The following is a 14,474-nucleotide window of genomic DNA, read 5'->3' on the forward strand; positions in this document are numbered from 1 at the left end:
TAAAGAACTTAGGGACAGAGCATGTGCAGAGATTGCAAGGTGGTTTTATGATGCAGGCCTTCCTTTTAATGCGGTTAACTATGACAGTTTCAAATCTTCACTTGAGTTAGTTGGTCAATATGGTTCTGGCTTTAAGCCACCAACCATGTACGAGCTGCGTGTTCCTTTTCTGAAGAAAGAAGTAAAAGAAATAGAGAAGCAGTTGGTGGAGCACAAAACAGAATGGTCAAGTAAAGGTTGTTCAATCATGTCTGACGGATGGCGTGATTCAGTTGTACAAAAGGACATTGCCAACTTTCTGGTTAATTCGCCAAAGGGATCAGTCTTCCTCAAATCAGTTGATGTATCAACAGTTGTGAAAGATGCTCATTTGCTGTTTGATCATCCTGATCGTATGGTGGAAGAAGTTGGAGAATCTAATGTTGTCCAAGTGATAACTGATAACACATCAAACTATATAAAAGCTGGTGAGTTTGTTATATCTTTAAGATTTATAAAGTTTTGTTTTGTTTTTTTTGATTGTTTATGAGTCTAGTACTGATTTGTATTTTCTTACTTTGCAGGCCAATTACTAATGGCGAATCGACCACATCTATATTGGCTTCCTTGTGCAGCCCACTGCATCGATCTCATGTTGGAGGATATAGGAAAAATTCCTATGGTGAAGACTGCAATCAAGAACTGCATCTACTGAATGGCTACATCTATAATCACACTTCTCTTGTGAATATGATGAAGAAATTCACTCAAGGAAATTTACATAGACCGGCAGTTACTAGGTTTGCTACATCATTCATCACATTGTCGCAGTATCACAAGCAGAGGAAAAACTTGAGGAATTTTGTAACTTCCCAAGAATATAATGATTCCAAGTGGTCAAAGGACTTAGGAGCAAGGAACGTGAAGAAGTTCATTATGCAAAACAGCTTCTGGCACCATGTGTTGTATGCACTCAAGTTGACAGGACCTCTAGTTAAAGTGCTTCGGTTGGTTGACGGAGAGAGAAAACCAGCTATGGGGTACATCTATGAAGCAATGGATAGAGCTAAAGAGGCCATTGCTAGGACCTTCAATGGGAGAGAAGAAGAGTACAAAGATGCATTTGCAATAATTGATAAGCGATGGGATTGTCAACTCCATCATCCTTTGCATGCTGCTGGCTACTATTTGAATCCAGAATTTCATTACAACAAAGAGTCTGGAGTGCATTGTGAAGAGGTGGAAAAAGGTTTCTACAGCACCATTGAAAGGTTAGTTCCTTCACTTTCAACTCAAGACAAGATAACCGACGAGCTGGTGCAGTTTCAAAATGCTTCTGGACTGTTTGGGATTCCAATGGCAATAAGACAAAGGACAACAAAATCACCATCTGAGTGGTGGTCTTCTTACGGAGGCTCTACACCAACACTTAGAGACTTTTCCATAAGGATTCTTAGTCTCACTTGTAGTGCGACAGGCTGTGAGAGAAACTGGAGCGTGTTTCAGCATCTCCATACTAAGAAAAGAAATCGATTGGGTCAACAACGTTTGAATGACATGGTGTTTGTTAAATACAATCGAGCTTTACAACGCCGCTACAACAGGAAAGACACCATTGATCCCATCATCCTACAAGATATTGATGACTCTAATGAATGGTTGGTAGGAAGAATGGATGAGCAGTCAGCTGATGAGTTTAATGATCTAGTGTATGAAGATGGTGATTTAACATGGGAGGCAGTAAGCACAGCATCTGGGGCTAATGAACCTAACTACAATACTAGAGGCAAAAAAGCATCAGGATCGGCAAAGTCTTCAAGAGCTGAGAAAGGGAAGAATGCAATATCAACCTCCACTCCAACTCCAAGGGCTGAAAGGACATCTCTAACTCTGATGACTTTGATTGATGAAGATGATGAGGATGAAGCTGAAGAAGATTTCATAGGAGGAGATGATGATACTGAAATCTATGTCGAAGATGACGAGTTTGATGATGATGAGATGGATTTTTAGGCTTTGTGTTTAAGTTTTAAACTTTCGTTGGATTTGCTTTTACTTTGTTTTCATTTCTCTGTTTCAAACTCATGATTGGCTTTATATTTGTTTTCAAATCTTTCTCTATGTTTCAATTTCAAATGATAAGCTATTGGTTTTAGACTCAGGTTGTGCTTACATGGTAAGGAATCGATTATTTATGACTAACCTTATGTCTGTTTTTTGCAGTTGCGCCTCATACACCAAAGGCGTGGGGCGAATCTCGCCTAGGCGCAGGGCGCCAAACCTACCCTCTGTCGCCTCACCTCGCCTCTCGCCATTTAAAACACAGCTTGGAAGGTATTTTGATGTTGTCTGTGTCAGCGTTAGAATCCTCCATCGTTTCAATAGATGGTGCATTTCCGTCCCCAACTTGAAGTATCCACTCTACAAACTTTTTTTCTTCATCTTTCAGTCTCATGTTCTGAGATAATGTGTAGAGAATGCATGCATCCCAAATATTGGAGCGATTGATTGCAGCTGACACTGTCTCTTGTCTACTTCCTCCATTTATCACAGGTAGTATTTGCCTGAAATCGCCACCTAGCAAAAGCGTCTTCCCACCAAATGGTTTATCGATTGCAGATGGATCTTCTTTAGATAAGATATCGCGCATTGTTCGATCGAACGCCTCAAATGCCAATCTATGAGTCATGGGTGCTTCGTCCCAAATTATTAAGTCAGCCCGTTTTAGCAGTTCTGCTATCATGGATCTTGTTTTTATGTCACACACTGAATGCTCCTCTAAGGTAATTGGGATTTTGAATCTTGAGTGGGCTGTTCTACCTCCTGGAAGAAGCAACGCTGCAATGCCTGAAGATGCAACTGGTACTACAATCTTTTGTTGTGATCTTAACTTTGATATGATGGTTTTGTATAGATATGTTTTACCCGTTCCACCATGTCCATATAAGAAGAATAGGTTTCCTTTACCAGCTTCTATAGAATCCAATACTCCGTTGTATACCATTCTTTGCTCCTCATTCAGACTCTGGAATAGTCTTTCATGTTCTCTTCTCTCACTTTCGGGGTTGTAGCTCATTTCTTCATTAATGAAAGTGTTTTTCATATCAGTAAACAGCTCCTTATTTGGCAAAGGCATGTCTTCATATTCCAACAGTGATCTATCATGTTGATGCATGATCTTCTCCATCTCTATCAAAGTGTAACTCTTTAGTTGATCTTCTGTGAGATATAAATGGGGCATGTTTAAAACCTTCCGTTGGTTGTACTCTATGTCTTCGGCTAGAGACTTCCAGCAATGGCTCCATAATTTTGAAGGACTACTAACGTGGCAGAAAATTATTAGTGTAACAAAGAGATCTCGCAATTGGCTAGCTGAACCCCATTGTGCTGTTTCCTCTAATGCTTCTATCCATTCTTTATCTCCATCTAGCAACCCTCTTGCACAACAAGTTTCCTTGTATTTTTGATAGGTAACTCCTTCAAATGTCTTGATCTCACTAAAGCTGGTTACGCCTTTGACTTTGAACAGTAAAATCCTCAAGTAGTATAGTTCTCCGACTGTTGGATGTATATTTACTAACCTGCCGATGGTAAAACCTTGCTTCCTTTTTGTCCAAATTTTGGTAGTGGTATGCCATACAAATTGAGTTGGGAACTGTACATATGTCAAACTCCGTGCCTCCTCGTCAGTTTTATTCATCTCCATCCACTCTGTGAGCATTGTTCTTTCAACACCGTCCCGTGAAATAACACCGTCGAGACTCTGCATAGCGTTGTATATAAGAGATTGCTGGTCAGGGAGATGCAATGGAAGACGTTGAACAGCTGGTACGCTATAGTGAATATCAAAGGAAAAGATACGCCACATCGCCTCACATGCTGATATGTATCGGCATTCTTGATAATTCTTAATCTCGTCAACATAATTTGCATCGACCTTGATTTTAACCGCAGCACATGAAGCCGTCTCTACGACAATGGTTGCCCTGTCCACCCCTTTGGTGACGTATTTAAATAAATACTTAATCGCTTCTGTCTTACAACACCATTCCACATTCACATGCGCTTGGTACTTTTTAAGGAGGGGAAGGTTGTGCGGCACAACATAACGATTATCCATTATTGATTTCCCTTTAGTTATTTTCTTCGAATTGTCTTGCCTGCGGCGATACGTAAAAAACCATTGTCTCCGAACGATGTTTCTTGTGAGTATGATCTTGGGAATTCTTTAGTGCACACTCCATTCTTTGTACATGCTAAATTAGGATTATCTTTTGCACATGGACCATGCATCATAAACTGTTCCACCATCATAAAACCTTCTTTGTCTTTTTTTTCATCTGGGATCTCAGCTGAGATGATTTTATCTATGTCTTCTGCCGTTGGATCCCTCATACTTTTTTCTAACCAAACCAAGATATCTGCATGCGGTAGGCCGCGCTTTTTAAACTCGATGGTGTATATAACTGCATCAAAAGAATTGTTTTAGTAAATGTATTTCATTAGTATTTTATGCATTACACAATGTATATTTTACCAGATTTTGCAGTCGACACCCAAAAGAGGGGAAAAAAGTAATTACCAGATTTTGCTTTTCCGAAGAAGACTCCGTCCCAAATATCTGCGACCAATTCTTCTAACTTCATTTTGAATACACGACATTCGATATCTGGTCTATCGCTGGCTGTGCTGTTTCCTGAGATTTCCAAATGGTCCTTTATCTCAACCCAGTTTGGATTTGCTGTTATGGTAATGAAAAGATCTGGGTTGCCAAATAATCTGCATATTCCCATTGCGTCTTGGTAGTTTTGAGCCATATATCTTGGTCCTCCTTTGAACGAAGATGGTAAGATTATTCGTTTACCCAAATTGTTTGCATCACTATCACCTTTGTCAATTGCATCACATATGTTGTGGTAAAGTTCTGCTCTCAAGGTTTTCTGATTTCTCGCGTGCCAACCCAAGCGTTCTTGTTCAATTGCAATATATGCATCCACCACATATTGTTGAAGGAGACGGCCTGATCTTATCAAAGTCGTACCTTGTGACAGTCTTGTTTGAATTTGATAAGAATAGAACTCAAGCATGGTCCAAAATTCCCTCTTTATAGCTTTCTCTCCTGGTAGCAGTGGTATTTGCTCAAGATAACCATCTTCACCATAGGGAAACAATAATGGGTATTGTAGTGACATGAACTTCGGGTGTAACTCGCTCACCCTTTGCAGATTGTTGGACTTGTATTGGACAATGACATCTCGTTTACCAATTGTCAAAGAGAGGTCACCAATAATTAGTCCTGCAATTTCATCAGCTGTTGGTAAGTCATACTGTCTCCCGCGTTGTCGTTGGCCCACTAATCGAATGGACATTTCTGTTGGGTCTGCCTCTTCATGTTGATCTCTAGCCATTCTGTAGATTTTTGCAAGCTCGTTGGTGTCGTCAAGCATCTCTAGCAATCCGCAGATTATGCTTTCATCAGGTGGGGTTAATGATTTCCCATTCGTTAGGGCTTTAATTCTATTTTGCACCTCATTCGTCGTATCAAAAATGTACAATTGTAGAAACTTGGGGGACTCTCCATCAATCGGCAAAAGGGACCCAAGTCTGTGGTAATTTTTTCCATGAACTCTGTAGCAATATGGGCCAGGTCTTCTATTGATCGATTCATCAACTTTAGCCCCCATTGACGTAAACGCGAAAAGAGAGTTAAACGTCCTTATATGTTGGAGGAAATTTGCATCTTTTAGAAGTTTATCCAAATATGGTGGGGTTTCTTTCATCTTGGGTAGTGATACACGCCCCGCATGACAACAAATGGAGAAGCTCAATTTGGTTATGTCTCTGGTTTTCCTTTGGCTCTCTGCTTGCCACATCAAAGCATCACAATAACGACAATTAACCAACGTATTTCCAACAGGGTTTGTGCGGTGACGTTTCCCTATGATCAAATATAGTATAACTTAGATAGCATATAATATATTTGACAATTTTACGTTTTACAATTTAATCTCTAACCTTTCTTCTCGGTTATGGTGCATCTGTCTGCTGATGGACGTTTACCAAGTGTTTGTGCATCTAGTGGTGGTGATTGTTGTTGTAGACCTGTTTTTAAAAGTATGTGAACATGTTAACAGTTAGCCGGGAGGGAAGGACGCACATTGAACTGAAGGAAATTTAGCTCTTACATTGAGGTTGGTTTTGTTGGCGGCTTAATCTCCGCACTTCTATTCGTTTATCTCTATTTTCTTTCCTATTTTCTGTAGTTGATGTGGATTTCTGTAGTTGATGTGGTCTCCACATCTAGATTTTGTAAAATGTAAGTAGTGTAGTGAATGAGGCAATCTTTGTTTGAGGACGAGTCAAATTTTGCATATCCAGAACATATAGTGAATGCTTGATGTAGAACCTGAACATGTTGTGAAAGCATGGGAGGTGGAAGGAGGGTGAAGCCTTTGTAATTTCCTTGGTTGCTTTGACAAAACTTGTCTTCGTTTCACCCTATTTCTTTCGATGTCTTGACAATATATGAAATTTTGTAAAGCATTAAAATATAAACGTGATTGTGGAATTGTCGTTCGTGATTGATGTATTTTTTTTTTTTTTTTGGGAGATTATATATAGAATACAAACCTGTTGAGCTTGGAATCTGAATGCCTCCAAGGTTTGTTTTTTGGGCAGTCAATAAGTTGGAGTTCATTTCTAGTTATTTCGTAAGAAAAAGATAAGCGAAAGACAAAAGAAAAATATGACTGGGTATAGTTTTGTTAGTAATGGTTAGGTTGAGAAGGTTTGACGTAGAGAATGTGAAAGTAAGGAAAGTCTAATCGTGTTTTTAATTTTCCAGTCTAACGCTTTATTATATACATTAATTTGCCAAGGGAGCAAAAGATGGGTGTTTGAATTTGTAAAGGAGTGAGTTGTGGGTTTTTAATGATTTATTAATAACCATTCCCTACACTTTCTCCACGAGGCATTTCTAAGTTTTAAGCGGTTACAATATGGGGCTGTAGGTTTTTTTTTTTGGATTCTCCCTCCGATGGACTGCCGGTAATAGTACTGGTATACATTGTGTAATTACATTCATTTGGTTATTTGATATTTAAAACATGGGAAATTTTTTGAAATCTTGTTACAAACCTCGGCTACTGTTGGTTTGAATTGCCATTATGGAACATTATTTCATAGTAAATAATTTCAAGTGTTCATCAATGTTAATAAGGGGTGGTCGTTGTTGGTAAGTGAAAGTACTAAAAATATAAATGTTTTTCCCAAATGGAAATTTATAAAGTAAATAGGTAGACTTGAACTCTGTTAAGAGGTACTAAATGGTTTTAATTAAACATGGGTAAAGGAAAATGAAAGTGCGGGGAAACATGGGTAAATAAAAAATAAAAGGTCTTCAGCGGTTGCAGCAATGATGGGTACAGATGTCTTCTCCTCACCATCTTAGTGTTCAACAAATTATAATTTTTAAAAGCCTTCAGCGGTTCCAGCAACGATCGACACATATGTCTTCTCCTCACCATCTTAGTGTTCAACAAATTAAAATAAAATGATGTCAGATAGGAAAATAGCTGGCCCCACCTGAAGGAAAAACATAAACGTAATGTACTCACATGTTTGAATGGTGTTTATTCGTACTCAGAGTCAGTATCAGATAAGATGATTTGTTTTTTGCGTCCGCTACTATGTCGGGTCCTTGAAACTTTTGGAGTTATTGGTTCGGGCGTTTTCCTATAACACGAAGAAAACATACGTGGTGACTATTTGTTTAACCCTTATAGGCTTGCCAAACTCACTGTTTAAGATAAGTAATTAGGTTGATTTAAAATATAACCTGGGGCTTTTTTCTTTTTTTTGGGATTACCGAGAGCAAACCATCTTCAGCTTCGTGTCTCCTGTTGGTGTAAAGTTAAAATTAAAACCAAAAAAGTACACCACATTGTGTTTCAACCAAATTCCAAATCCCCTGGTAGGTTGGTGTTTTCTTAGTGTTTTGCAAGGACTTTCGGAATCCTCGGAAGCAGTCTCTGTCTGTTCAAATATACGGATGTGTTAAAATGAATGAAAGCATAAACTGGTTCGAGTGTTTCAGTAAATTTTCCTATATATTTTCAAAACAAACCTGTGATGGCAAGTCATTGTCTTCTTTCACTTCCTCTTCTCCTTCTGGTTTGTTTAAGGTGGTGACATCTTCAATATCCGATAATACAATTAGTGATTTACCCCTCTTAACCTTTGTGGTGCCTTGTGCTTTGGAGCCAGTTTTTTTGTTACATGTCCTGTGAGAGGAGGGTGAGGTAATTGGTACCAATAACCAAGTTTATAAGTGAAACAATCAAGTTAGTTGAGAATGAACCTGCCAAATGTTTGATCTTTGGATAAACCATCTTCATATTTCCTGGAAAGTGAAGACGTGGTTGAGGTTAGGAAAATAAGAAGACGTGGTTGAGGTTAGGAAAAGTGAAGACGTGGTTGAGGTTAGGAAAAGAAGAAGACCACGTAACATGTTAACAGAAGCAGATTAGGGGAAAACCTGTTAGGGCGGCGATCCCTCACTGGCCTTGCAGAAGTAGTGGTTAGCTGTACCCCAGTTGCTATTTCACGGTTGCAGGCAGCAGAATTCACCTATTAGACATGACAAGTGTAGGACTATAAAGTCGAGTTGTATGTCCCTTTATTCTGTTAATTAGGAAATTGCTTACATGTGTTTCATCTAACGGCAAGTGGCTTCCACTTCGTTTACCGTAGAGTCAACATCTAATTCAGTAGAAACCAAGACTGATTTCCTGCGGCAGGAATAGATGAAATGTTGTCAACCATTCATAAGCGGTATAGTCTTTCACGAGCATTTTGATGGTAGTTTACCTGCTAGAACGGCGTTTCTTAGTAGAGGGCTCAGCTTCAGTTGTGGGTCTGAGGTTATTCCCATCTGCAATCGCCTATTATACTTTGCAAGTTTAGATATAGGACTTATAAAGACCTTAAACCAGATGAGTAAGTGAGTCCTTACATGTGTCTTCGAGACGTGTGGTGACATTTTTTTCTTTCAGGTTCTTCTTTGATACTTTCATCTTCAGATCCAGATGAGACCATGAGTTCTTTACTCACGTTAGCCCGCAGGTTGCTAATACCTTCGGAAACAGCTTTTTGGGTGTTTTTCCTGCCAGTGTAGTCCAGAAATCTTAAATAACCGTACATAACCATTACGAAATTAACCATTGTTGTTTTTGTAAGAGGTAACCTTTTGGTCTTTTGTTTCTCCGGAGTCGTGGAAGACAATCCATCGTCGGATTTGAAAGCCTAGTGAGGCAAGGCAAGCTAGGTTTAAATAACCAACTTAAACATCAGTTGCACATATAACGAAAAACACTTTACAGTACCTGTTAGATCGGCGTTTTTTGGATGCTTTCCTTCCAGATGTAGCAGAGGGCTCGCCTTGGCATTCAAGATTTGGGAGTCCCCCAATTGAAGGAGCCTAAATAAATATTTACAAATAACCCAGAAAAAAGTGTGTGAGCGTATGGGTAATGGGCTAATCACATTTTGAAAAGTTAAAAGTTAAACTGGTAAGTACTGCACAAAATTAAATAATACATCTAAGGGTAAGTCTCCTTGGTCTTCTTTGATGGATGTCATGGTGAACGTCTCGTAGGTCGCATTGAAATTGTAGTGAGAGACTTTGATATTGAAATAAAAAATCTTCCCAATTAATTCTTTAATGGCGTCAGGCTCATCTTTGACAGGCTCGTCACAGTTCATCTGCAGTTGATATAGTGGATATTTGTAAGCATTTGGCAGGGAATAAAATAGAGGCAGGGTTATTTGCCTTTAGCCTATACAATGCATACCTCCTCATCAGCCAGGTCAGCACCTGTTATCTTTAATAGTTTGGTTGCCTCTTGATTGAGTATTACAAAGTTTGTTGTGTTGTAGCCATCATCGACAATAATTTGAATTCAGTACCTAGATAGTTTCCAAAAAAAAATGAGGAAAACGATATAAACGGGGGGAAACTTACTGTAGTATTCCTACAACTTCGTTTGGAGGGCATGTCAGACATGATATGGTGGAACCAGTTGTGTTCATTTTAAATTTGCAGCCTGCGCATGAAATGTAATTCCAACCATTGCGTAATTCAATATCAACCACTTTCACTTTACACCAGAAGCTCTTTTCCTGCAAAGGAATGAAAACATTGAATTAAAGAACCAAACAATCTAATTAAACCGTAATATATGTTTAAAATGTTACCTTGCCCCCTTGTTCTTTGACATAAGTCTCAACATCTTCAATCATGGACAAAGCATTAGGGTCGAAATGACTGCTTCCGTCTATAATAGATGGGACAATTCTTTCTTTGACATGGTTGCTGACGTGAAAAGGGGAGAAAAAAAAAACCACCATGTGTTAAGTTTCAGGAAACTGGTGTAAGAGGTGTTATATTTTAAAATGAAGAGATGAAAACCTTTGACAAAAGTTTTGGCAGGCTGGATTGTCAGAGTTAAGTAAAATCTGGCTTGAGGATGTACCATTCAAATACAAGTAGCATGAGTAGATGGAAAGAACAGTCAATACCCATGTAGGAAAACAATAGAGGTCAACTTATAACTCAGCAAAAAATGGAAGGTTGTTTGTAATTAAGAGGGAGAAGCACTTACGCCCAACTTTCCGTGGGTTAACATGGGTTGCAATGACCACAACTGTTTCATCTTTTAGGGGCAAAAGTTTGGCATGGGCATCGACCGTAAGTTCACCCCAAAAAGATATATATACGTTGTCACCACTACAACAGAGCACAGAAATGGATAACAGTTACAGACATAGAAAGAGAAGAGAAGAAATGAAGTGTAGGATGGAAAAATATTTGAAACCAAAGCAATACCTTTCTAAAATGCAAGTCAGTATTAGATTGACAGTTGACTTTGAAAGGTTGTTCTGGTCTTTCTTTTCAGAGGTTCGAGACGAAGATATTTGGCCAACAACATCTGGTGGGTGGGAAAATGTAGATATGAATCATACACTGCAAAAGAAAGTGAAAGCTAAGAGACCAGGGAAACTAAGAGTGCAAAATATGTTGTCACCTGGAAGCTCTTCACCCTAGTCTACCATGTCAAGCAAGTCAGAAAAAGTAGAGAATCTAAAATAATCAAAACCAATAGAGCATTGTTGTTTATTGACATTATCTAAAAACGTTTTCTCCATGAAAACAATTCTCCACTTGTGGTTGGTGCGACGATACCGGTTGGAGGATGCGAGAACATCGAAGTCATTGATGATGAACAACTAGCCTTTCACCAATTGATCTTTAAACTTAACCAGGCGATTAGGAAGGACTGAAGCTTGTATAGCAGAACCCTGAAACAGATGTGAAAGAAAGAGTTAAAATGGAGCTTATTAACGGGAAACATGGACAATAGTAGGGATAACAGACATTCTCATCTAGAAGGAGACATTCAAGGCTTAGTAAGATATTATTGCTTCGAAAGTCTCGAACTTCCCAAATATGAATGATCCAAACAACAATTCTATTGTGACAATTGTTGTGTGTTTTGTTGGAGATTGAATCTAGGGTAGAGTAGGGAGCAAGTGTTTTAGGTTTACCCATGGTGTAACAGAGAAGGTTGTTGTCGTGAAATGTTGTTATTAAAAAAGAAACTTAAAGCAATGTTTTAGGGAGAGAAATCAGGGATTATAATCAAATGCTAATGACCATTAAATCATAGGCGTTTGGTATTTTATTACGTTATCAAACGGAGCAAAACGTAAGAGGGATCTCATGATTTTCTATTAATGGGATTCTGAGATCTCCGTAAAAGATTGTAATAAGTAATACAAACAACCGAATGGTAGTAATGCTTCATATTATTCTAATTTATGGGGAGGATATTAGCAAATTTTTGAAAAAGAAATTCCAAAATATGTATGGTTCGGAACTTAACACATATTTTAAAACAAAATTCAGAAACTTGATTTCAAGCTTTTTGAAAACGTTGATGCATACAAATTAATGTTACGTACGTTTGAAATAGGTGGTGGGTCTCTAATGGATTAGAATATTATGGTCCACAGGAGAAGTTGACCAAATAAACCAAAGTTTAGGAGAATTGTAGGAAAAAACCATAGGGGGAACATTCGAAAAATTTGTGATTAACAATTAAAATAATCCAAAACAAAAGTTCGGAGAGAAATGAGGTAGAAAGAAACTTGACATAAAACATTCTACTGAAAAGGTGAATCAAATAAAATCACACATTACTTTCAACATGCTAACTAAAGAATTTATATCAGAACACAAATAGGCTTACTTCCCTTCTCTATCATCTTCCCAGTCTGCATGGCCGAGATCACGAGACTCCTCGAAATCGGTATAACTGGCTCAAACACCAACTTCCCTCCTGGACGCTCAAACTCAACTCTACCCTAATGACAATCAAGATGAACCATATGACGATGCAACCAATCCATCCCCAAGATAACATTATACAGCTCCACTGGGCTGATAAGCAAATCCGCTGGCCACGACTCCCCTGCGATCTGAATAACAACTCTTCTTGCCCGTCCAATGACTCTCAGAAACTTGCCTCCCGCAACTCTAACAACGCTCGCTCGCTCCCTGGGATCCCCTCTGATATTAGCGCTCTCTCNTCTCATGATTTTCTATTAATGGGATTCTGAGATCTCCGTAAAAGATTGTAATAAGTAATACAAACAACCGAATGGTAGTAATGCTTCATATTATTCTAATTTATGGGGAGGATATTAGCAAATTTTTGAAAAAGAAATTCCAAAATATGTATGGTTCGGAACTTAACACATATTTTAAAACAAAATTCAGAAACTTGATTTCAAGCTTTTTGAAAACGTTGATGCATACAAATTAATGTTACGTACGTTTGAAATAGGTGGTGGGTCTCTAATGGATTAGAATATTATGGTCCACAGGAGAAGTTGACCAAATAAACCAAAGTTTAGGAGAATTGTAGGAAAAAACCATAGGGGGAACATTCGAAAAATTTGTGATTAACAATTAAAATAATCCAAAACAAAAGTTCGGAGAGAAATGAGGTAGAAAGAAACTTGACATAAAACATTCTACTGAAAAGGTGAATCAAATAAAATCACACATTACTTTCAACATGCTAACTAAAGAATTTATATCAGAACACAAATAGGCTTACTTCCCTTCTCTATCATCTTCCCAGTCTGCATGGCCGAGATCACGAGACTCCTCGAAATCGGTATAACTGGCTCAAACACCAACTTCCCTCCTGGACGCTCAAACTCAACTCTACCCTAATGACAATCAAGATGAACCATATGACGATGCAACCAATCCATCCCCAAGATAACATTATACAGCTCCACTGGGCTGATAAGCAAATCCGCTGGCCACGACTCCCCTGCGATCTGAATAACAACTCTTCTTGCCCGTCCAATGACTCTCAGAAACTTGCCTCCCGCAACTCTAACAACGCTCGCTCGCTCCCTGGGATCCCCTCTGATATTAGCGCTCTCTCCGCACTCCAGAGTAATGAAGCTATGAGTAGCTTCATAATCAAATATAATGTGGGACCTAAACCCGCCAACAACCAAGGTCCCTGCACAAAGCTCATGTGCTAAGAAACTAACACTTAATCACAGGCAAAACTTAAAATATGTAGCTACTGAAATTCACAAAGTCTGGGTACCATAAATTATACATGTGATTGCCCCGACACTTTTTCCACCTGTCTCAACCATCATGTACACCCATGGCGCCTGCTCAATCCGTGCCACCTGCTGCACTTCCAGATGCACCACATGTTGTACTGCTACCACTGCCATCTGGTGCAACTTGGGACACTTGGGCTTGATGTGCACATTCTTCCTACAATGATAACATACACGAACCACTAACTGAGTCGTCGTCAGGGCACTCCTCTGGGGACAGCTAGTCACCTTGTGGTCCATACTACCACAACCAAAACACTCGGCACCACTTCGCCTCTACGTAACTTCCCACTTCCTCTTGGTTCCCTGTGCAGGCTTGCCGCCCTTGTTAGAACCTCCATGATGCTGAGCCTTCCTAGGCTGAACTGCTGGACTAACCGTCACTGACTGTGCCCAGATGTCCTCCTCGATCTGTATTGCAATCTCAACCAGCTCTGCACGCGCAGCATAGCTCCGCCCTCTACAATGGACCTGAAATCCTCACGAAGGGCCCTCATAAACCTCTTGATCTGAGCCTCCTCGGACTCCATCGCCCGACCCCCATACATCAGAAGTCTACTGAACTCCACATCCAGCTCCCACACTGACCGGTTCCCCTAAGATAACTGTAGGAACTGCACCTCAAATTGGTCTAATGCCCCTCTAGGAAACTACTTGCGGTTGAACTCCTCCACGAAGTCAGCCCAAGTCATCTCCCTCTGCACCCTCCTAGCAGCCACTAATCTCCAGCACAAGTGAGCATCGCCAATCATGTTGTGGACCCCTATGTACACCCAAAACTC

The 14,474-nt window shown here is 39.4% G+C and overlaps 1 protein-coding gene, 1 long non-coding RNA gene and 1 pseudogene across 2 annotated transcripts in view; 1 reads left to right on the plus strand and 2 right to left on the minus strand.

Annotated features, from left to right (window-relative positions):
• The window catches only part of LOC104728588, a 3,812-nt pseudogene extending 1,820 nt beyond the window's left edge, over positions 1-1,992 (plus strand).
• LOC104728589 (ATP-dependent DNA helicase PIF4-like) overlaps positions 1-3,070 on the minus strand; it is a 5,540-nt gene extending 2,470 nt beyond the window's left edge. Inside the window, exon 1 of the mRNA XM_019232651.1 lies at positions 2,183-3,070. Coding sequence (XP_019088196.1) covers positions 2,276-3,055 — 780 coding nt within the window. The 5' untranslated portion in view covers positions 3,056-3,070 and the 3' untranslated portion in view covers positions 2,183-2,275. The remainder of the gene's footprint in view (positions 1-2,182) is intronic.
• LOC104724943 lies at positions 7,933-8,750 on the minus strand. The gene is made up of 4 exons (XR_757809.2): positions 8,516-8,750; positions 8,339-8,380; positions 8,105-8,261; positions 7,933-8,013 (listed from the first exon to the last, which is right to left on the minus strand). It is a non-coding gene; the product is annotated as an uncharacterized LOC104724943 (long non-coding RNA).

This window comes from Camelina sativa, chromosome 11 (assembly GCF_000633955.1).
Source record: "Camelina sativa cultivar DH55 chromosome 11, Cs, whole genome shotgun sequence".
NCBI lineage: Eukaryota > Viridiplantae > Streptophyta > Magnoliopsida > Brassicales > Brassicaceae > Camelina > Camelina sativa.